The sequence below is a fragment of the Indicator indicator genome, chromosome 38 (genome assembly GCF_027791375.1).
Source record: "Indicator indicator isolate 239-I01 chromosome 38, UM_Iind_1.1, whole genome shotgun sequence".
Taxonomy (NCBI): Eukaryota; Metazoa; Chordata; class Aves; order Piciformes; family Indicatoridae; genus Indicator; species Indicator indicator.
The window spans coordinates 93,526-114,680 of NC_072047.1; the positions used below are offsets into that span (position 1 = coordinate 93,526).

A 21,155-nucleotide genomic window follows, 5' to 3' on the forward strand; every position below is an offset into this window, starting at 1 on the left:
GAGAAAGACCTGAGAGGTGTTGGGCAGCAGTGGTTGGATATGAGCCAGGGGGGTGCTCAGGTGGCCAAGAAGGCCACCAGAAACCAGCAGGGCAGGGATTGTGCCCCTGGACTGGGCACTGCTGAGACCACACCTTGAGTGCTGAGGTCAGTTTTGGGTCCCTCACTCCAAGAAGGACATTGAGGGCTGGAGCAGGTCCAGAGAAGGGCAATGAAGCTGGGGAAGGGTCTGGAGAACAGGGCTGGGGAGGAGCAGCTGAGGGAGCTGGGGGGGTTGAGCCTGGAGAAGAGAAGGCTGAGGGGAGACCTCATTGCTCTCTGCAGCTCCCTGAGAGGAGGCTGGAGCCGGGTGGGGGTTGGGCTCCTCTCCCTAGTGACAAGTGGTAGGATGAGAGGAAATGGCCTCAGGTTGCCCCAGGGGAGGTTTAGGTTGGAGATCAGATGAGGTTGTGGAGTCTCCTTCTCTGCAGGCTTTCAAAACCTACCAGGACATTGCAGTCCAGAGCCACCTGCCCTAGGGGGATCTGCCTGAGCAGGGAGGTGGAACTGGATGATCTCCAGAGGTCCCTTCCAGCCTCCACCATGCTGGGATTGCCCAGAACAAGCAATCTTTCACCTGCTCCCTAAGAGCAGGCTGTGGATGGAGCTGGACCTGCCCTGAGCAGCCTCCTCCCTCTTTCTACTTTTATTTATTTCATTTTTTTTTCCCCCCAGAAGCAGCTCTCCAGCAGCAGGGAGGAGATGAGGTCAGGAGAGGAGATGGCTGTGGACCCCTCACCAGCACAGCTGGACTACAGCAGGCTCTGGGTGATGCTCAGCTCACACAATCCATTTCTGTTCTACTTCCACATCAAAACCCAAACTTCCAACAAGCTCCCAGTGATGGGAGTGGGGCAGCTGGGGAAGAGGAGACATCCTGCAGTGGCCAAGCTGTTGGCTTTGAGGCTGCCTCTGAGAAAAGTTTGAGGTTCTCCAGCCTGACTCAGCTCCTGAAAAATGCCTGAACCAGAGGTGTTTACATTCTGCTCTTTACAGCCTGGAAAGACTGAAGAGGAGCTGAGTTGTTGCTGTTCCTCCTCCTCCTCCCTCTAAACAGAGCCCAGTTTGAAGCACACAGCTGGCTCTTGACCTCTCCCAGGTCCTCTCCCAGTCTCAGTCTCACCTCACTCACACACTCACTCCCCAACTGTTCCAAGCATCTGAACCAGCCTGGGACGTTCTCAGGTCCTTGTGGTGCCCACTTGGTCCTCCAGCCCCTTCCCAGAAGGCTCAGGACACAGACACTGCTCAGGGTTTCCTCCTACCTTACACTCACCCCCAGCCCCTGCTGACCTCCTGAGGTTTGGAGCTCTGCAAACATCACAACCCAGCCTGGCTGCAAGGGTCAGGAGCCAAGGTTTGCTCCACACCCTGAGCATGGGCTGGGGAGAAGGAAGGAATTTGGTTACACTGAGGGTGGTGAGAGCCTGGCACAGGCTGCACAGAGAGCTGGGAGCTGCCCCCACCCCTGGCACCACTGCAGGTGAGGTTGGTTGGGGCTCTGAGCAACCTGCTCTGACTGCAGGGGGGGTTGGACTGAATGGTCCCTGCTAGAGCAGGTCCAGAGGAGGCTAGGAAGATGATTCAAGGGTTGGGGAGCTTCTCCTATGAAGACAGGGTGGGAGAGCTGGAGAAGAGAAGGCTCCAGGGAGACCTCAGAGCAGCCTTCCAGGGTTTGAAGGGGGCTACAGGAGAGCTGGGGAGGGACCTTTGACAAGGGCTTGGAGTGACAGGATGAGAGGTGATGGCTTTGAGCTGGAAGAAGCTGGACTGAGATGCCACATGAGGAGGAAATGCTTCCCTAGGAGGGTGGTGAGGCACTGGAACAGGTTGCTCAGAGAAGCTGTGGAGGCTCCAAGTCTGGCAGTGTTGAAAGCCAGGATGGATGGGGCCTTGAGCAACCTGATCCGATGGGAGGTGTCCCTGCCCAAGGCAGGGAGTTGGAACTGGATGAGCTTTAAGCTCCTTTCCAACCCAACCCATTCCATTAATCTATTTCAACCCTGTGCTCCCATAACAAACCTGTGGGGCAGCAGGAAGGGACGGAAGGGGACCTGCAGGAAGGGATGGAAGGGGGGACCTGCAGGAAGGGATGGAAGGGGGGACCTGCAGGAAGGGATGGAAAGGGGGGACCTGCAGGAAGGGATGGAAGGGGGGACCTGCAGGAAGGGATGGAAGGGGGGACCTGCAGGAAGGGATGGAAGGGGGGGACCTGCAGGAAGGGATGGAAGGGGGGACCTGCAGGAAGGGATGGAAAGGGGGGACCTGCAGGAAGGGATGGAAAGGGGGGACCTGCAGGAAGGGATGGAAGGGGGGACCTGCAGGAAGGGATGGAAAGGGGGGACCTGCAGGAAGGGATGGAAAGGGGGGACCTGCAGGAAGGGATGGAAAGGGGGGACCTGCAGGAAGGGATGGAAAGGGGGGACCTGCAGGAAGGGATGGAAAGGGGGGACCTGCAGGAAGGGATGGAAGGGGGGACCTGCAGGAAGGGATGGAAGGGGGGACCTGCAGGAAGGGATGGAAAGGGGGGACCTGCAGGAAGGGATGGAAAGGGGGGACCTGCAGGAAGGGATGGAAGGGGGGACCTGCAGGAAGGGATGGAAGGGGGGACCTGCAGGAAGGGATGGAAGGGGGGACCTGCAGGAAGGGATGGAAAGGGGGGACCTGCAGGAAGGGATGGAAGGGGGGACCTGCAGGAAGGGATGGAAGGGGGGACCTGCAGGAAGGGATGGAAGGGGGGACCTGCAGGAAGGGATGGAAGGGGGGACCTGCAGGAAGGGATGGAAGGGGGGACCTGCAGGAAGGGATGGAAAGGGGGGACCTGCAGGAAGGGATGGAAGGGGGGACCTGCAGGAAGGGATGGAAGGGGGGACCTGCAGGAAGGGATGGAAAGGGGGGACCTGCAGGAAGGGATGGAAAGGGGGGACCTGCAGGAAGGGATGGAAAGGGGGGACCTGCAGGAAGGGATGGAAAGGGGGGACCTGCAGGAAGGGATGGAAAGGGGGGACCTGCAGGAAGGGATGGAAAGGGGGGACCTGCAGGAAGGGATGGAAGGGGGGACCTGCAGGAAGGGATGGAAGGGGGGACCTGCAGGAAGGGATGGAAGGGGGGACCTGCAGATGCCAAAGGCAGGCTGGAGCTCCCTTGGGGCAGCAGGAAGGGACGGAGGGAGACCTGCAGGAAGGGACAGAAGGGGAGGTGCAGAGGCAGAGGCAGGCTGAGTCCCTTGGGGCAGCAGGAGGGGACAGAAGGGGAGGTGCAGAGGCAGAGGCAGGCTGGGAGTCCCTTGGGGCAGCAGGAGGGGACAGAAGGGGAGGTGCAGAGGCAGAGGCAGGCTGGGAGTCCCTTGGGGCAGCAGGAGGGGACAGGAGGGGAGGTGCAGAGGCAGGGGCAGGCTGGGAGTCCCTTGGGGCAGCAGGAGGGGACAGAAGGGGAGGTGCAGAGGCAGAGGCAGGCTGGGAGTCCCTTGAGGCAGCAGGAGGGGACAGAAGGGGAGGTGCAGAGGCAGAGGCAGGCTGGGAGTCCCTTGGGGCAGCAGGAGGGGACAGAAGGGGAGGTGCAGAGGCAGAGGCAGGCTGGGAGTCCCTTGGGGCAGCAGGAGGGGACAGAAGGGGAGGTGCAGAGGCAGAGGCAGGCTGGGAGTCCCTTGGGGCAGCAGGAGAGGACAGAAGGGGACCTGCAGAGGCAGAGGCAGGCTGGGAGTCCCTTGGGGCAGCAGGAGGGGACAGAAGGGGACCTGCAGAGGCAGAGGCAGGCTGGGAGTCCCTTGGGGCAGCAGGAGAGGACAGAAGGGGACCTGCAGAGGCAGAGGCAGGCTGGGAGTCCCTTGAGGCAGCAGGAGGGGACAGAAGGGGAGGTGCAGAGGCAGAGGCAGGCTGGGAGTCCCTTGAGGCAGCAGGAGGGGACAGAAGGGGAGGTGCAGAGGCAGAGGCAGGCTGGGAGTCCCTTGGGGCAGCAGGAGGGGACAGGAGGGGAGGTGCAGAGGCAGAGGCAGGCTGGGAGTCCCTTGGGGCAGCAGGAGGGGACAGAAGGGGAGGTGCAGAGGCAGGGGCAGGCTGGGAGTCCCTTGGGGCAGCAGGAGGGGACAGGAGGGGAGGTGCAGAGGCAGGGGCAGGCTGGGAGTCCCTTGGGGCAGCAGGAGGGGACAGAAGGGGAGGTGCAGAGGCAGAGGCAGGCTGAGTCCCTTGGGGCAGCAGGAGGGGACAGAAGGGGAGGTGCAGAGGCAGAGGCAGGCTGGGAGTCCCTTGGGGCAGCAGGAGGGGATAGAAGGGGAGGTGCAGAGGCAGAGGCAGGCTGGGAGTCCCTTGGGGCAGCAGGAGGGGACAGAAGGGGAGGTGCAGAGGCAGAGGCAGGCTGGGAGTCCCTTGGGGCAGCAGGAGGGGACAGAAGGGGAGGTGCAGAGGCAGAGGCAGGCTGGGAGTCCCTTGGGGCAGCAGGAGGGGACAGGAGGGGAGGTGCAGAGGCAGAGGCAGGCAGGGGCAGTGCCTCACCGGTGGCAGTCGTGCCAGACCCAGGCGTGGCGCCCGTTGCGGGGGCGGAAGTCGGACTGTCCGTTGTTGTGGATCTGGGAGGAGAAGCGCAGCAGGCGGCGGTAGCCCGAGGTGAGGGAGGTGTTGGCAGCTGAGCTGGCCAAGCAGTTCTCCTCCAGGGCACACTGCAGCATGAACATGGGCCTGTCCTCCAGGTAGGCTGTCTGCTCCACCAGCTCGGCGTTCAGCACCAGGTCAGGGGCAGCTGGAGGGAGGGAAGGAAGGGTGGAGGTCAGCAGAGAGTTGCCGTTGGGGTTGGGAGGGAACTCCTGGCACCAGCAGCCTCCTTTCTAAACCAGGCTTTGGGCTTTCCCCCTACTCTTCCCTGAAATTGAGAGGAGAGCAGATTTTCCAGCACAGATCTGGACAGAGAGGTAGGCTGAGGGAGCTTGGGAAGGTGAAGGGAGAAGAGGTGAGATAATGAATCAGAGAATCAGAGATTTGTCAGGGTTGGAAGGGAGCTCAAGGCTCAACCAGTCCCAACCCCCCTGCCATGGGCAGGGACACCTCACACCACAGCAGGTTGCTCACAGCCACCTCCAGCCTGGCTGCAAAAACCTCCAGGGATGAGGCTTCCACCACCTCCCTGGGCAACCTCTGCCAGTCTCTCACCACCCTGCTGGGGAAGAATTTCTTCCTAGCATCCAATTGAATGCTTCAGGTTGGAAAAGATCTCCAAGATCCATGGAATGGGCTGGGGTGGAAGGGAGCTTTAAGATCATCAGCTCCAAGCCCCTGCCATGGGCAGGGACACCTCCCACCAGCCCAGGTTGCTCCAGGTCTTGAACACCTCCAGGGAGAGGACATCCACCACCTCCCTGGGCAACCTGTGCCAGTCTCTCCCCACCCTCCCTGGCAAGAATTTCTTCCTCATCTCCAGTCTCAATCTGCCCTCCTCAAGCTTCAGTCCATGCCCTCTCATCCTTCCAGCCCAACCATCAGCCCCACACCACCACGGGCAATGAAACCAGGTCCCCAATTGCCACAGCCACAGGGTTCTTGAACACCTCCAGGGATGGGAACTCCACCACCTCCTTCCCTGGGCAGCCTTGTTCCCGTGGGCTACTAGAACGCCCCCTGCCAAGCACCTATCACACCGATGGGAGCCAACCCCTTCCCCGCAGCGTTCCTCAGCCCCAGCAGCAGCAACTTGCCACTCTCGTGACACGTCCAAGGCATGTCCTGGGCCACCCCACTTAGGCTAAGATGGAAGAAGCCCTGAGTTACTCACTCTCTGAGCAGGACACCCCAGCACCAAAGCGACCTCCTCCTCTGGGACAGGAGACCTCAGCTCCGTCGTGGCGGCAGTGGGCCAGGGACATCTCTGTCCCCGAGCACTTGACTCCACTCATCACCACGTTGTCAGCACTCACATCTCCATGCCAGTACCAGGTTTCCTGGGCAGAAAAAGGCGTTGCAGACACTCCAGGCTTGAAGGGGTTGCTAAGGGAATGTTCACCCCCCTGGGACCTGTGTTTTCCTTCCAGGGAAGCCTAAGGAAGGGCCCCACAGTAATGAGGAGGGAGGTGCTGGAGGGGAGGAGAAGAGCCCAAGAGCAAGGCTGGGCAGCCTGAGGCTTTTCTAATCCCACTCCCATGTTGCATGCCCTGAAGGTCTGACCAGTGTTAAGCAAAACCCTCTCCTTGTTCTGAGCTGGTTTCAATCCCTGTTGCTGAGCTGGGCTCAACCCCTCTCTCCCAGTTGCTGAGCTGGGCTCAACCCCTCTCTCCCAGTTGCTGAGCTGGGCTCAACCCCTCTCTCCCCGTTGCTGAGCTGGGCTCAACCTCTCTCTCCCCGTTGCTGAGCTGGGCTCAACCCCTCTCTCCCCGTTGCTGAGCTGGGCTCAACCTCTCTCTCCCCGTTGCTGAGCTGGGCTCAACCCCTCTCTTACTTTCTGAGCTGGGCTCAATCCCTCTCTTAGTTGCTGAGCTGGGCTCAATCCCTCTCTTAGTTGCTGAGCTGGGCTCAATCCCTCTCTTAGTTGCTGAGCTGGGCTCAATCCCTCTCCCAGTTGCTGAGCTGGGCTCAATCCCTCTCCCAGTTGCTGAGCTGGGCTCAATCCCTCTCCCAGTTGCTGAGCTGGGCTCAATCCCTCTCCCAGTTGCTGAGCTGGGCTCAATCCCTCTCCCAGTTGCTGAGCTGGGCTCAATCCCTCTCCCAGTTGCTGAGCTGGGCTCAATCCCTCTCCCAGTTGCTGAGCTGGGCTCAATCCCTCTCCCAGTTGCTGAGCTGGGCTCAATCCCTCTCCCAGTTGCTGAGCTGGTCTCAATCCCTCTCCCAGTTGCTGAGCTGGTCTCAATCCCTCTCCCTGTTTCCAGGCTGGTTTCAGTCTCTGCTTGTTTTGCCTCCAGCTGCAAACTCACTTTTCCATCCTGCTCTACCCATCCAGCTGACGAATTCATCCCTGGGCTGTTCTCTAAGCTGTGCCTTTGGGAGGGATGCCCAGAACTAAACCACATCTGTCTTGTGACATCTGTGCACTTGGGAGAGCCACAAGGAACTCCTGGAGTGCAGAGGAGGGAGGCAGGACGACGAGCCACGCTGGCAGTGCCAGCAGAGAGGAGGCACTGGAGGAGAAGCAGGGCTGAGGGGCTCTGCCCACCCTGGCCTCTGCCTCTTTTCCTTGTAAGGAGGGACCCAGAGATGCTCAAACCCTGCCCCCTGCCCCTCTTCATCCCTCAAGTTTTACAAAGCTTGTGGGAAGGAGAGAAAATGAACACCCCCCCCTGCCAAAACCAAGCTGAGATTGCAAAACCTGGGTGGGAGGGGAGGGAGGGATGAAAGAAGTGGGAAGGGGGGAAAAAAAAACCCCAACCCAACCCCCACCCCATCAGACAGAGCTGTTGGTGTCAGAAGTGGGAGCAGGTTTCCAGGACAAGCTCAACTCTTCTGTCCCATTGCTCCCCTGGCACCAGGCTGGTTGTTAACCCTCTTAGCAACCTCCCCCTCAGCCTGCCCTGCTCTGCACACTGCAGCTTCATGCTGCTGGAGCTGCTGCAGCTGGGGGCAGGCAATGAGAAGCCTTTTCTGTCCTAAATAGCAGCAGCCTCAGCTAAAGGAAAAAATGCCTTGGTCCTCCCTGGGCTCTCAGGGTTGTGTCAACAAGAGGCAGGCAGTGGGGCAGGAGCTGTCCTCAGCCTCCATGGCACATGGCTGTCCTCAGCTCTGTCTGCTCTGCTTGGCAGCTGGGCAGCTGGGGGAAGCAGCTGGCATGGAGGGGTTGCTGCACCAGCAGCATGAGCAGCTCCAGCCCTCTCCCCCTGCTGGGCATCTGAACCTTCAGGGTCTCTCCAGTTAGTGCCTCCAGGCTGGGTGCTGTGGCCTGCAGTTTCTTCACAGCTGGCATCAGGTTGGAAGGGACCCTCCAGGCTCCTCCTCCAGGCTGTCAAACCTTCCTCCCACAAGATATCAAGCCTTCCTCCTCCTCCTCCAGGCTATCAAGCCTTCCTCCCACAAGATATCAAGGCTTCCTCCTCCTCCTCCAAAATGTCAAACCTTCCTCCCACAAGATATCAAGCCTTCCTCCTCGTCCTCCTGCCTATCAACCTTCCTCCTCCAGCATCTCAAGTCTTCCTCCTCCTCCTCCCACAGCCTCTCAAACCTTCCTCCTCCTCCTCCCACAGCCTCTCAAACCTTCCTCCTCCTCCTCCAGACTCTCAAACCTTCCTCCTCCTCCTCCAGACTCTCAAACCTTCCTCCTCCTCCTCCAGACTCTCAAACCTTCCTCCACCTCCTCCAGACCTCTCAAACCTCCTCCTCCTCCAACTCTCAAACCTCCTCCACCTCCTCCAGACTCTCAAACCTCCTCCTCCTCCTCCAGACTCTCCAACCTCCTCCAACTCCTCAACCTCCTCCAGACCTCCTCCAACCTCCTCCACCTCCTCCAACCTCCTCCACAGCCTCTCAAACCTTCCTCCTCCTCCTCCAGACTCTCAAACCTTCCTCCCACAGCCTCTCAAACCTTCCTCCTCCTCCTCCAGACTCTCAAACCTTCCTCCCACAGCCTCTCAAACCTCCTCCTCCTCCTCCAGCTCTCCAACCTCCTCCAAGCCTCTCAAACCTCCTCCTCTCCTCCAGCCTCTCAAACCTCCTCCAACCTCCTCAACCTCCTCCACAGCCTCTCAAACCTCCTCCTCCTCCTCCAGCCTCTCAAACCTCCTCCTCCTCCTCCAGCCTCTCAAACCTCCTCCTCCTCCTCCAGCCTCTCAAACCTCCTCCAACCTCCTCCAACCTCCTCCAACCTCCTCCAACCTCCTCCAACCTCCTCCAACCTCCTCCAGACCTCCTCCAACCTCCTCCAACCTCCTCCAACCTCCTCCAACCTCCTCCAGCCTCTCAAACCTCCTCCTCCTCCTCCAGCTCTCAAACCTTCCTCCCAACCTCCTCCAAACCTTCCTCCTCCTCCTCCAGACTCTCAAACCTCCTCCCACAGCCTCTCAAACCTCCTCCACCTCCTCCAGCTCTCAAACCTCCTCCCCTCCTCCAGCCTCTCAAACCTCCTCCTCCTCCTCCAGCCTCTCAAACCTTCCTCCCCAGCCTCTCAAACCTTCCTCCTCCTCCTCCAGGCTCTCAAACCTTCCTCCAACCTCTCAAACCTCCTCCACAGCCTCTCAAACCTTCCTCCTCCTCCTCCAGCCTCTCAAACCTCCTCCACCTCCCCAGCCTCTCAAACCTTCCTCCTCCTCCTCCAGCCTCTCAAACCTTCCTCCACAGCCTCTCAAACCTTCCTCCTCCTCCTCCAGCCTCTCAAACCTCCTCCTCCTCCTCCAGCCTCTCAAACCTCCTCCTCCTCCTCCAGCCTCTCAAACCTCCTCCTCCTCCTCCAGCCTCTCAAACCTCCTCCAACCTCTCCAACCTCCTCCCCTCCTCCAGGCTCTCAAACCTCCTCCAACCTCTCAAACCTCCTCCACCTCCTCCAACCTCCTCCAGCCTCTCAAACCTCCTCCACCTCCTCCAACCTCCTCCAACCTCTCAAACCTCCTCCACACCTCTCAAACCTCCTCCTCCTCCTCCAGCCTCTCAAACCTCCTCCTCCTCCTCCAGCCTCTCAAACCTCCTCCTCCTCCTCCAGCCTCTCAAACCTCCTCCCACAGCCTCTCAAACCTTCCTCCTCCTCCTCCAGCCTCTCAAACCTTCCTCCTCCTCCAGCCTCTCAAACCTCCTCCCACACCTCTCAAACCTCCTCCACCTCCTCCAGCCTCTCAAACCTCCTCCACCTCCTCCAGCCTCTCAAACCTTCCTCCTCCTCCAGCCTCTCAAACCTCCTCCACAGCCTCTCAAACCTCCTCCACTCCTCCAGCCTCTCAAACCTTCCTCCTCCTCCTCCTCCAGACTCTCAAACCTTCCTCCCACAGCCTCTCAAACCTTCCTCCTCCTCCTCCTCCAGACTCTCAAACCTTCCTCCCACAGCCTCTCAAACCTTCCTCCTCCTCCTCCAGGCTCTCAAACCTTCCTCCCACAGCCTCTCAAACCTCCTCCACCTCCTCCAGGCTCTCCAAACCTCCTCCTCCTCCTCCAGCCTCTCAAACCTCCTCCACCTCCTCCAAACCTCCTCCACCTCCTCCAGACCTCTCAAACCTTCCTCCTCCTCCTCCAGGCTCTCAAACCTTCCTCCTCCTCCTCCAGGCTCTCAAACCTTCCTCCTCCTCCTCCAGGCTCTCAAACCTTCCTCCCTCCTCCAGCTCTCAAACCTTCCTCCACCTCCTCCAAACCTTCCTCCTCCTCCTCCAGGCTCTCAAACCTCCTCCTCCTCCAGCTCCAACCTCCTCCACAGCCTCTCAAACCTTCCTCCTCCTCCTCCAGGCTCTCAAACCTCCTCCACCTCCTCCAACCTCCTCCAAGCCTCTCAAACCTTCCTCCTCCTCCTCCAGGCTCTCAAACCTCCTCCAACCTCCTCCCCTCCTCCAGACTCTCAAACCTTCCTCCTCCTCCTCCAGGCTCTCAAACCTTCCTCCCCTCCTCCACTCTCAAACCTCCTCCACAGCCTCTCAAACCTCCTCCTCCTCCTCCAGGCTCTCAAACCTTCCTCCACAGCCTCTCAAACCTTCCTCCTCCTCCTCCAGCCTCTCAAACCTCCTCCTCCTCCCAAGCCTCTCAACCTCCTCCAACCTCCTCCAAACCTCCTCCAAACCTCCTCCAACCTCCTCCAACCTCCTCCAAACCTCCTCCAGACCTCCTCCAGCTCTCAAACCTTCCTCCCACAGCCTCTCAAACCTTCCTCCTCCTCCTCCAGGCTCTCAAACCTTCCTCCCACAGCCTCTCAAACCTCCTCCAACCTCCTCCAACCTCCTCCAACCTCCTCCAACCCTCTCAAACCTCCTCCTCCTCCTCCAGGCTCTCAAACCTCCTCCAACCTCTCCAACCTCCTCCACCTCCTCCAAACCTCCTCCACCTCCTCCAACCTCCTCCACCTCCTCCAGACTCTCAAACCTCCTCCCTCCTCCAGACTCTCAAACCTCCTCCCCTCCTCCAGCTCTCAAACCTTCCTCCCACAGCCTCTAAAACCTTCCTCCTCCTCCTCCAGCCTCTCAAACCTTCCTCCTCCTCCTCCAGGCTCTCAAACCTTCCTCCTCCTCCTCCAGCTCTCAAACCTTCCTCCTCCTCCAGGCTCTCAAACCTTCCTCCTCCTCCTCCAGGCTCTCAAACCTTCCTCCTCCTCCTCCAGGCTATCAAACCTTCCTCCTCCTCCTCCAGGCTCTCAAACCTTCCTCCTCCTCCTCCAGGCTCTCAAACCTTCCTCCTCCTCCTCCAGGCTCTCAAACCTTCCTCCTCCTCCAGGCTCTCAAACCTTCCTCCTCCTCCCACAGCCTCTCAAACCTTCCTCCTCCTCCTCCAGCCTCTCAAACCTTCCTCCCACAGCCTCTCAAACCTTCCTCCTCCTCCTCCAGGCTCTCAAACCTTCCTCCCACAGCCTCTCAAACCTTCCTCCTCCTCCTCCAGCCTCTCAAACCTTCCTCCTCCTCCTCCAGGCTCTCAAACCTTCCTCCCACAGCCTCTCAAACCTTCCTCCTCCTCCTCCAGGCTCTCAAACCTTCCTCCCACAGCCTCTCAAACCTTCCTCCTCCTCCAGCTCTCAAACCTTCCTCCCACAGCCTCTCAAACCTCTCCAACCTCCTCCCTCCTCCAGGCTCTCAAACCTTCCTCCCACAGCCTCTCAAACCTTCCTCCTCCTCCTCCAGGCTCTCAAACCTTCCTCCCACAGCCTCTCAAACCTTCCTCCTCCTCCAGGCTCTCAAACCTTCCTCCCACAGCCTCTCAAACCTTCCTCCTACCTCCTCCAGGCTCTCAAACCTTCCTCCCACAGCCTCTCAAACCTTCCTCCCACAGCCTCTCAAACCTTCCTCCCACAGCCTCTCAAACCTTCCTCCTCCTCCTCCAGGCTCTCAAACCTTCCTCCCACAGCCTCTCAAACCTTCCTCCCACAGCCTCTCAAACCTTCCTCCTCCTCCTCCAGGCTCTCAAACCTTCCTCCCACAGCCTCTCAAACCTTCCTCCTCCTCCTCCAGGCTCTCAAACCTTCCTCCCACAGCCTCTCAAACCTTCCTCCCACAGCCTCTCAAACCTTCCTCCTCCTCCTCCAGGCTCTCAAACCTTCCTCCCACAGCCTCTCAAACCTTCCTCCTCCTCCTCCAGGCTCTCAAACCTTCCTCCCACAGCCTCTCAAACCTTCCTCCTCCTCCAGGCTCTCAAACCTTCCTCCCACAGCCTCTCAAACCTTCCTCCTCCTCCTCCAGGCTCTCAAACCTTCCTCCCACAGCCTCTCAAACCTTCCTCCCACAGCCTCTCAAACCTTCCTCCCACAGCCTCTCAAACCTTCCTCCTCCTCCTCCAGGCTCTCAAACCTTCCTCCCACAGCCTCTCAAACCTCCCTCCTCCCCCTCCCTCCTCCAGGCAGCTCCGACGCGAGCAGGCAGGGGCGCGGGGAGGTGCGGGGTGCGCCGGGGGACTCACCTGGAAGGCATGGCTGGCGAAGCCCAGCCCCAGCTGCCTGCACACCACCATGGCCTCCACGGTGCCCCAGTTCTCGCTGCAGACCGTGCCCCACCTCAGGCTGCCGTTGCGCTCCGCCAGGACCTCCACCCTGCCCTCGTAAGGGTTGCGGCCCCCGCTCAGCCGCAGCTGCGAGGGCGACAGAGCTCCGGGTAGGGATTGTTGGGGGAGGGGAGGGATGAAAGAAGTGGGAAGGGAGAAAAAAAAAAAACAAAACAAAAAACACCTCAACCCAGCCCCCACCCCATCAGACAGAGCTGTTGGTGTCAGAAGTGGGAGCAGGTTTCCAGGACGAGCTCAACTCTTCTGTCCCATTGCTCCCCAGGCACCAGGATGGTTGTTGACCCTCACAGCAACCTCCCCCTCAGCCTGCCCTGCTCTGCACACTGCAGCTCTCTGCTCCTGGAGTTAGGGTTAGGCAGAGAACTTGAATTCAGTCAGCAAGTCCAGCCATCTAGCTCAGCACCACCGCAGCCTGGCCCTCAGCACCACTGCAGCCTCAGTGAGCAGCTCTGGAATCAGCGGAGCTCCACCTGGAGCTGGCTGAGAGGGTATGGGGGGGCTTGAAATTAAAGGGCAAGACAGGGGAGGGTGATGGTACTGGAGGGGTCTGCTCCAGGCCACCTGAGCAAGCAGGTGAGGCCCTCCACAGGCAAAGAGGCTTCCAGGTCCCAAGCCCTGGGCCTGGTGGGGGATTTCAACCAGCCTGGTATCTGCTGGAGGGACAACACAGCAAGGCAGCAGCCATCCAGGATGTGCCTGGACTGCAGAGATGACAACTTCCTCCTCCAAACGGTAGAGGAAGCAGCAAGAAAAGTGCTGTGCTGGACCTTGTCCTCCCCAACAGGGAAGGGCTGGTGACCAATGTGAGGCTCAGGGACAGCCTTGGCTGCAGTGACCATGAAGAGGTTGAATTTAAGATCCTCAGGGCAGCCAGGAGGATGTATTGTAAGCTTACAACCCTGGGCTTTAGGCATGCAGACTTTGATTGCTTCATGGATCTGCTGGCCAAAGTATCATGGGATGGAGCCCTAGAGGGAAGAGGGACCCAGGACAGCTGCTCAGTGTTTAAGGAGCACCTCCTCTGTGTCCTGGAGCAATGTATGCCAACAAAGAGGAAAGCAGGGAAGGATGCTGGGAGGCCTGCCTGGAGGAGCAAGGAGCTGCTGGACACACTGTCACACAAAAAAGAAACTCTACAAGGAGGGGAAGAAAGGAGAGCTGGAATGGGGGCAGGTAAGGAAGCTGCCCAAGCAGCAAGAGATCTGCCTTAGGAAAGCCAAGGCACAGTTTGAATTGAATCTAGCCAGGGAGCTCAAAGGGGACACCAAGAATCTACACTGAGCAGGCACAGGTGAAGTGGTTCCTACCCAGACATAGAATCAGAGAATTGTCAGGGTTGGAAGGGAGCTCAAGGCTCAGCCAGTCCCAACCCCCCTGCCATGGGCAGGGACACCTCACACCACAGCAGGTTGCTCACAGCCACCTCCAGCCTGGCTGCAAAAACCTCCAGGGATGAGGCTTCCACCACCTCCCTGGGCAACCTGTGCCAGTCTCTCCCCACCCTCCTGGGGAAGAATTTCTTCTTCACATCCAATCTGAACCTCCTCACTTCTATATTTTTTTCCATCCCCCCAGCCCTGTCACTCCCTGACACCCTCAAAAGTCCCTCCCCAGCTTTCTTGTAGCCCCCTTCAGATGCTGGAAGGCCACAAGAAGGTCTCCTGGGAGCCTTCTCTTCTCCAGACTGAACAGCTCACAAGACCTTTAAAGGTCCTCTCTTCCAACCCAGTGCCTTGTAGGATTCTCTGATGCTGCAGGGTGGGACCAGCTCACCAAGAGCCTCTCAAGCTGCTCACCTGATTCTGGAAGCCCATGGCTGGAACATTGCATCTCACAGCAGCATCTTCCTCATGGTTGCAGCCCTGGGACTCTGTGTTGAACTTGCAGTCAGTGAGGGACTTCTCAAAGCCTGTGCAGTCGATTTCATTCAGGTGGATTGGGCCCATGCCTTGGGGAGGGAAGAAAGAAAAGAGAGTCCTGACCTTCTCTGCATGCTACTGTCTGGTGAAGGAATGGCCAATAAGAGTGCCATGGACAGAGGCTTTGAGTGCAGCCTCAGCAGGTTTGCTGATGGCACCAAGCTGTGTGGTGCAGCAGAGAGCTGGAGGGAAGGGATCCATCCAGAGGGAGCTGGACAGGCTGGAGGGAAGGGATCCATCCAGAGGGAGCTGGACAGGCTGGAGGGAAGGGATCCATCCAGAGGGAGCTGGACAGGCTGGAGGGAAGGGATCCATCCAGAGGGAGCTGGACAGGCTGGAGGGAAGGGATCCATCCAGAGGGACCTGGACAGGCTGCAGAGCTGGGCACAAGACAACCTCAGGAGGTTCAACAAGACCAAGGGCAAGGTCCTGCAGCTGGGTGGAGGCAATCCCAAGCACAAATGCAGGCTGGGCAGGGACTGGCTGGAGAGCAGCCCTGAGGAGAGGGACTTGGGGGTGCTGGGGGAGGAGAAGCTCAGCAGGAGCCAGCAGTGAGCACTTGCAGCCCAGAGAGCCAAGCAGAGCCTGGGCTGCAGCAGGAGAAGTGTGGCCAGCAGGGCCAGGGAGGGGATTCTGTCCCTCTGCTCAGCTCTGCTGAGACCACACCTGGAGTACTGCATCCAGTTCTGGAGCCTCTGTTCCAAGAGGGATCTGGAGGTGCTGGAAGGTGTCCAGAGAAGGGCCATGAGGATGAGCAGAGGGCTGGAGCTGCTCTGCTATGAGGACAGCCTGAGAGAGTTGGGGTTGTGCAGTCTGGAGAAGAGAAGGCTCCCAGGAGACCTTCTTGTGGCCTTGCAGGATCTGAAGGGGGCTCCAAGAAAGCTGGGGAGGGACACTTTAGGATGTCAGGGAGTGACAGGACTGGGGGGAATGGAACAAAGCTGGAAGTGGGGAGATTCAGACTGGATGTGAGGAAGAAGTTGTTCCCCATGAGAGTGGTGAGAGCCTGGAATGGGTTGTGCAGGGAGGTGGTTGAGGCTCCATCCCTGGAGGTGTTTGCAGCCAGGCTGGATGAGGCTCTGGCCAGCCTGATCTGGTGTGAGGTGTCCCTGCCCATGGCAGGGGGGTTGGAACTGGCTGATCCTTGTGGTCCCTTCCAACCCTGCCTGATTCTCTGATTCTATGATTAATAGGTTGCAGACATGGAATGGGTTGGGTTGGGTTGGAAAGGATCTTGAAGATCATCCACTTCCAAGCCCCTGCCATGGGCTGGGACACCTCCCACCAGCCCAGCTTGCTCCAGCCCCCATCCAGCCTGGCTTTGAACACTGCCAGGCTTGGAGCCTCCACAGCTTCTCTGGGCAACCTGTCCCAGTGCCTCACCACCCTCCTGGGGAAGAATTTCTTCCTCATGTCCAATCTCAATCCAGCATCTTCCAGTCTGAAGCCATCACCCCTGGTCCTGTCACTCCATGCCTTTGTACAAAGTCCTTCTCCAGCTCTCCTGGAGCCCCCTTCAAATCCTGGAAGGTTGCTCTGAGGTCTCCTTGGAGCCTTCTCTTCTCCAGGCTGAACAACTTTCTCAGCCTGGTCTCCCAGCAGAGGGCTTCCAGCCCTGCCAGCATTGCTGTGGCCTCCTCTGGCCCCTCTCCACCAGGTCCCTGTCTGTGCTGAGGACTCCAGAGCTGCCCCAGCACTGTGGGGGGGTCTGAGCAGAGCACAGCAGAGGGGCAGAATCCCCTCCCTGCCCCTGCTGCCCACACTGCTGGGGATCAGCCCAGGCCAGGCTGGGGCTGGGCTGGCAGCACTCAGTGCCAGCTCCTATTGAGCTTCTCCTCACCCAACACCTCCAAAGTCCTTCTCCTCAGGGCTGCTCTCCATAAATTCTGGTTTCTAGAATTCCAACCACAGTGATCCTGAAAAAGGATCTCAGTGATTTCTTGTAAAAATAAAGCAAAAAGCTGAAAAAGAAAAAAAAATATTATTAACAATTTCAGCCTCCAGTTCCTTCCAGCAGCCTCTGGGATTCAGGCACAGAAGGGCCACAGAAAAATCCAAGTTTCCATTCTTGCATAATTTACAAACTTCAGCTGAAAGAATTCTCCAACCATGACCTTTTGGCTGGGTGTCTGTGCTGGAACCAGCTCCCAGTCAAGCCTTGACATTTAACTGGGCCATGGACACGTTTGCTGGGATAACACCACAGGGATCATAGGATCACCCCAGCACCAGGAGGACATGGAACTGTTGGAGTGAGTCCAGAGGAGGCCACAAAGAAGCTCCAAGGGCTGGAGCAGCTCTGCTGTGAGCACAGGCTGAGGGAGCTGGGGGTGTGCAGCCTGGAGAGGAGAAGGCTCCAGGGGGACCTCAGAGCTGCCTTGCAATAGCTGAAGGGATCCTGCAGGAAGGCTGCAGAGAGACTGTTCAGAAGGGCTTGGAGTGATAGGAGGAGAGACAAAGGTTTGAAACTGGAGCAGGGCAGGTTTCAGGCTGGACATCAGGAGGAAGTTCTGCACCGTGAGGGTGGTGAGACACTGGCACAGGCTGCCCAGGGAGGGGGTTGAGGCTCCATCCCTGCAGACATTCAGGATCAGCCTTGCTGTGGTTCCATCTCTGGAGCCATTCAGGATCAGCCTTGCTGTGGTTCCATCCCTGCAGACATTCAGGATCAGCCTTGCTGTGGTTCCATCTCTGGAGCCATTCAGGATCAGCCTTGCTGTGGTTCCATCTCTGGAGCCATTCAGGATCAGCCTTGCTGTGGTTCCATCCCCGGAGCCATTCAGGATCAGCCTTGCTGTGGTTCCATCCCTGGAGCCATTCAGGATCAGCCTTGCTGTGTTTCCATCCCTGGAGCCATTCAGGATCAACCTTGCTGTGGCTCCATCCCTGGAGCCATTCAGGATCAGCCTTGCTGTGGTCCATCCCTGGAGCCATTCAGGATCAGCCTTGCTATGTTTCCATCCCTGGAGCCATTCAGGATCAGCCTTGCTGTGGTTCCATCCCTGGAGCCATTCAGGATCAGCCTTGCTGTGGTTCCATCCCTGGAGCCATTCAGGATCAGCCTTGCTGTGGTTCCATCCCTGGAGCCATTCAGGATCAGCTCTGGTGCAGCCTGCTCTAGTTGGAGACATCCCTGCAGCCTGCAGGGGGGTTGAGCAGGATGACCTTAGATGGTCCTCTCCACCCTGCTTCCATCTGGGAATCTCACTGAGCAGCAGCTGCAAGCACTGAGGTGGACACAGAGTTTAACAGCCAGGAGTCTCCCCTGGGGGTCAGGAGCAGAGAGCTGAGCCTGGCTCAAAGCCTCTCCTTTTCCTACCACACTGTGCTGATCCAGCTGCTTGCAGGGACTTCCCTGGGGCAGCTTGGACAGGGAGCACTGATGGATTGGGCAGCAACAGTGAGGGAATGCTGTGGGAATCTGCAGCCTGGGAGCTTCCAGGCTGTGGGAGATGGCAGGGAGCAGCCTGGGCTGCTCCTCACGTGGCTGCCTCTTGCCCCTCCACCATGATTCTGCTGCTCCCTGCAGCAGCTAAGCACAGCAGCAGCTCCTTGCATCCCACCACAAGAGGTTTTTCTTTGGCAGATCCAATGGACAGGTCATGTTTTAAAGCTTCCCAAGCCTCTGGCCACCACCACCACCACCACCACCACTGTGCCTGCCACGTGCTGCTGCTTTTCCCTTCCCTTCTCCAAACCATCCTGGGCTGAAGGCATTTCCCTCAGGCATTTTAGCCTCCCAGTCAAGGGTTTGGTGGTGTTTTTCTTTAGGGTTGATTTGTGGTTGGAGAGAATGTTCCTCAGGCTTGGAGTTACCATTTTGCCACGGGCTGGGATTTGAACCAGCTCCCAGCTACAGGAAATCCAAACCCAAACCCTGGCCCTGAGCTGTTCAAGTGTCCTTCTGTGTATAATGAGCTAAATTTCATGTTGAGGGCATCTGAAGAGCATTTGAAGCCTTAGGATCCAGGAGTTCCCTTTGCCAGGAGCCTTCTAGCAATGGACTACACCATGGGATGGATCTAGGGAAGGCACAGAGAGCTGGAGAGCAGTGGATGTGATAACAAAGCAGCAATTAGTGGAGCAGCTGCCTGAGGGAAAGCTTCAACTCAGCACCACCAGCCAGCAATGTGCCCTTGTGGCCAAGAGGCCAAAGGTCTGCTGGGGGGCAGCAAGGAAAGTGTGGCCAGCAGGGGTGGGGAGGGTCTCCTGCCCCTCTGAGACCACAGCTCCAATCCTCTGTCCAGCTTTGGGCTCTCCTGCTCAAGACAGACAGGGAACTGCTGGAGAGAGTCCAGGGGAGAGCTCTGGGGATGCTGAAGGGATTGGAACATCTCTGCTGTGAAGAGAGACTGAGAGCCCTGGGGGTGTTTAGTGTGGAGAGGAGAAGGCTGAGAGGGGATCTGATCAATGTCTATCAATAGCTGAGGGCTGGGGGCCAGGATGAAGGTGGCAGGATGAAGGTGGCAGGATGAAGGTGGCAGGATGAAGGTGGCAGGATGAAGGTGCCAGGATGAAGGTGCCAGGATGAAGGTGGCAGGATGAAGGTGGCAGGATGAAGGTGCCAGGATGAAGGTGCCAGGATGAAGGTGCCAGGCTCTGGTTGGTGGTGCCCAGGGACAGGACAAGGAACAAGGACAGGCTGGAACCCAGGAGGTTCCATCTCAAGGGGAGGAGAAAGTTGTTTGTTGTGAGAGTGCTGGAGGGCTGGAGCAGGCTGCCCAGAGAGGTTGTGGAGTGTCCTTGTGTGGAGAGCTTCCAACCCCCCCTGGAGGTGTTCCTCTGTGCCCTGCCCTGGGTGCTCCTGCTCTGGCAGGGGGGTTGGGACTGGCTGATCTCCAGAGGTCCTTTCCAACCCCTCCCATTCTATGACTCTCTGACTCTCTGAAGGAATCCTGAACATCTTTCCAAGTCACCTCTTCAGCTTCCAGCTCCTAGGCTCAAGAAACTTCCTAAGTGTAGACAGCAAATCCCTGGCACCCAGACCAAACCCCCCCCCCCCCCTCCATCCCCCAGTAAAAACCTGCTCTGCTCTGAATCCTGCAAGGTTCTAGGAGGTGGACAAAGCACAACTGATCCTTGGAGCTCTCAATGCTCTTACCTTGCCCCAGCCTTGCTCCTGTGATGGCTTCCTTGGCACTCCCAAAGCCCAGCTCTCTGCACACCACGCTGGCTGACACCAGGTTCCAGTTGTCATCACAAACTGTTCCCCACTCCCCATTTTTCAGCACTTCAACTCTGCCTTCCCCAGTGTTGGCTCCTCCTTTCAGCCTCACCAGTGGTTGCTGGAAGACAGAGAGAAAGAGAGAGAGAAGTGGATCAGGGCTCCCTTCCCCTACAGCTGCTTGTGCATGGCACAAGGCTGCAAGGGAAGTTCTGGCCCCCAAAATCTTGCCCTGAGGCATCTCAGGCACTGCTGAGACAGAAGAAGAGTGAAGAGGTGATTGGGTACAGCCAGCAGGGCTTCACCAAGGGCAAACCCTGCCTGACAAACCTGGTGGCCTTCTATGAACAGGTGACAGCATTAATAGATGAGGGGAGAGCAACTGATGGCAATGACCTGGAGCTGAGCAAAGCCTTCCACACTGTCCCACACCACAGCCTGGGCTCCAAACTGGTGACACAGGGATTTGATGGACCACCAGATGGATAAAGAACTGGCTTGATGGCTGTACCCAAAGAGTGGCTGTCAATGGCTCCATGTCCCAGTGGAGGCCAGGGACAAGCAGAGTCCCTCAGGGATCAGCCCTGGGACCAGGCTTGTTCAGCATCATTGTCAGTGCCATGGACAGAGGCATTGAGTGCACCCTCAGCAGGTTTGCTGATGGCACCAAGCTGTGTGGTGCAGCAGAGAGCTGGAGGGAAGGGATCCATCCAGAGGGACCTGGACAGGCTGGAGGGAAGGGATCCATCCAGAGGGACCTGGACAGGCTGCAGAGCTGGGCACAAGCCAACCTCAGGAGGTTCAACAAGACCAAGGGCAAGGTCCTGCAGCTGGGTGGAGGCAATCCCAAGCACAAATGCAGGCTGGGCAGGGACTGGCTGGAGAGCAGCCCTGAGGAGAGGGACTTGGGGGTGCTGGGGGAGGAGAAGCTCAGCAGGAGCCAGCAGTGAGCACTTGCAGCCCAGAGAGCCAAGCAGAGCCTGGGCTGCAGCAGGAGAAGTGTGGCCAGCAGGGCCAGGGAGGGGATTCTCCCCCTCTGCTCAGCTCTGCTGAGACCACACCTGGAGTACTGCATCCAGTTCTGGAGCCTCTGTTCCAAGAGGGATCTGGAGGTGCTGGAAGGTGTCCAGAGAAGGGCCATGAGGATGAGCAGAGGGCTGGAGCTGCTCTGCTATGAGGACAGTGGCAGAATCCCAGCATGGTTAGGGGTTGGAAGGGACCTCTGGAGATCATCACATTCAAGCCCCCCTGCTCCAGCAGGGCACCCACAGCAGCTTGCCCAGCAGCACAATGCCCGGGGGGGGTTGGAAGCTCTCCACACAAGGACACTCCACAACCTCTCTGGGCAGCCTGCTCCAGGCCTCCAGCACCCTCACAACAAAAGAGTGGGCAGTCTCCCACCCTCTGGAGCCTGCAGACAGAGGCAAAGCATGGCAGAGGCTCAGCTGAGCTT

General features: G+C 58.5%; 1 protein-coding gene across 1 annotated transcript in view; it reads right to left on the reverse strand.

Moving 5' to 3' along the window:
• The window catches only part of LOXL2 (lysyl oxidase like 2), a 63,148-nt gene that overhangs the window by 6,471 nt on the left and 35,522 nt on the right, over positions 1 to 21,155 (reverse strand). The window contains exons 5-9 of the mRNA XM_054396626.1: positions 19,640 to 19,823; positions 14,416 to 14,567; positions 12,518 to 12,685; positions 5,799 to 5,964; positions 4,529 to 4,772 (exon numbers count right to left, since the gene is read on the reverse strand). Coding sequence (XP_054252601.1) covers positions 4,529 to 4,772; positions 5,799 to 5,964; positions 12,518 to 12,685; positions 14,416 to 14,567; positions 19,640 to 19,823 — 914 coding nt within the window. The remainder of the gene's footprint in view (positions 1 to 4,528; positions 4,773 to 5,798; positions 5,965 to 12,517; positions 12,686 to 14,415; positions 14,568 to 19,639; positions 19,824 to 21,155) is intronic.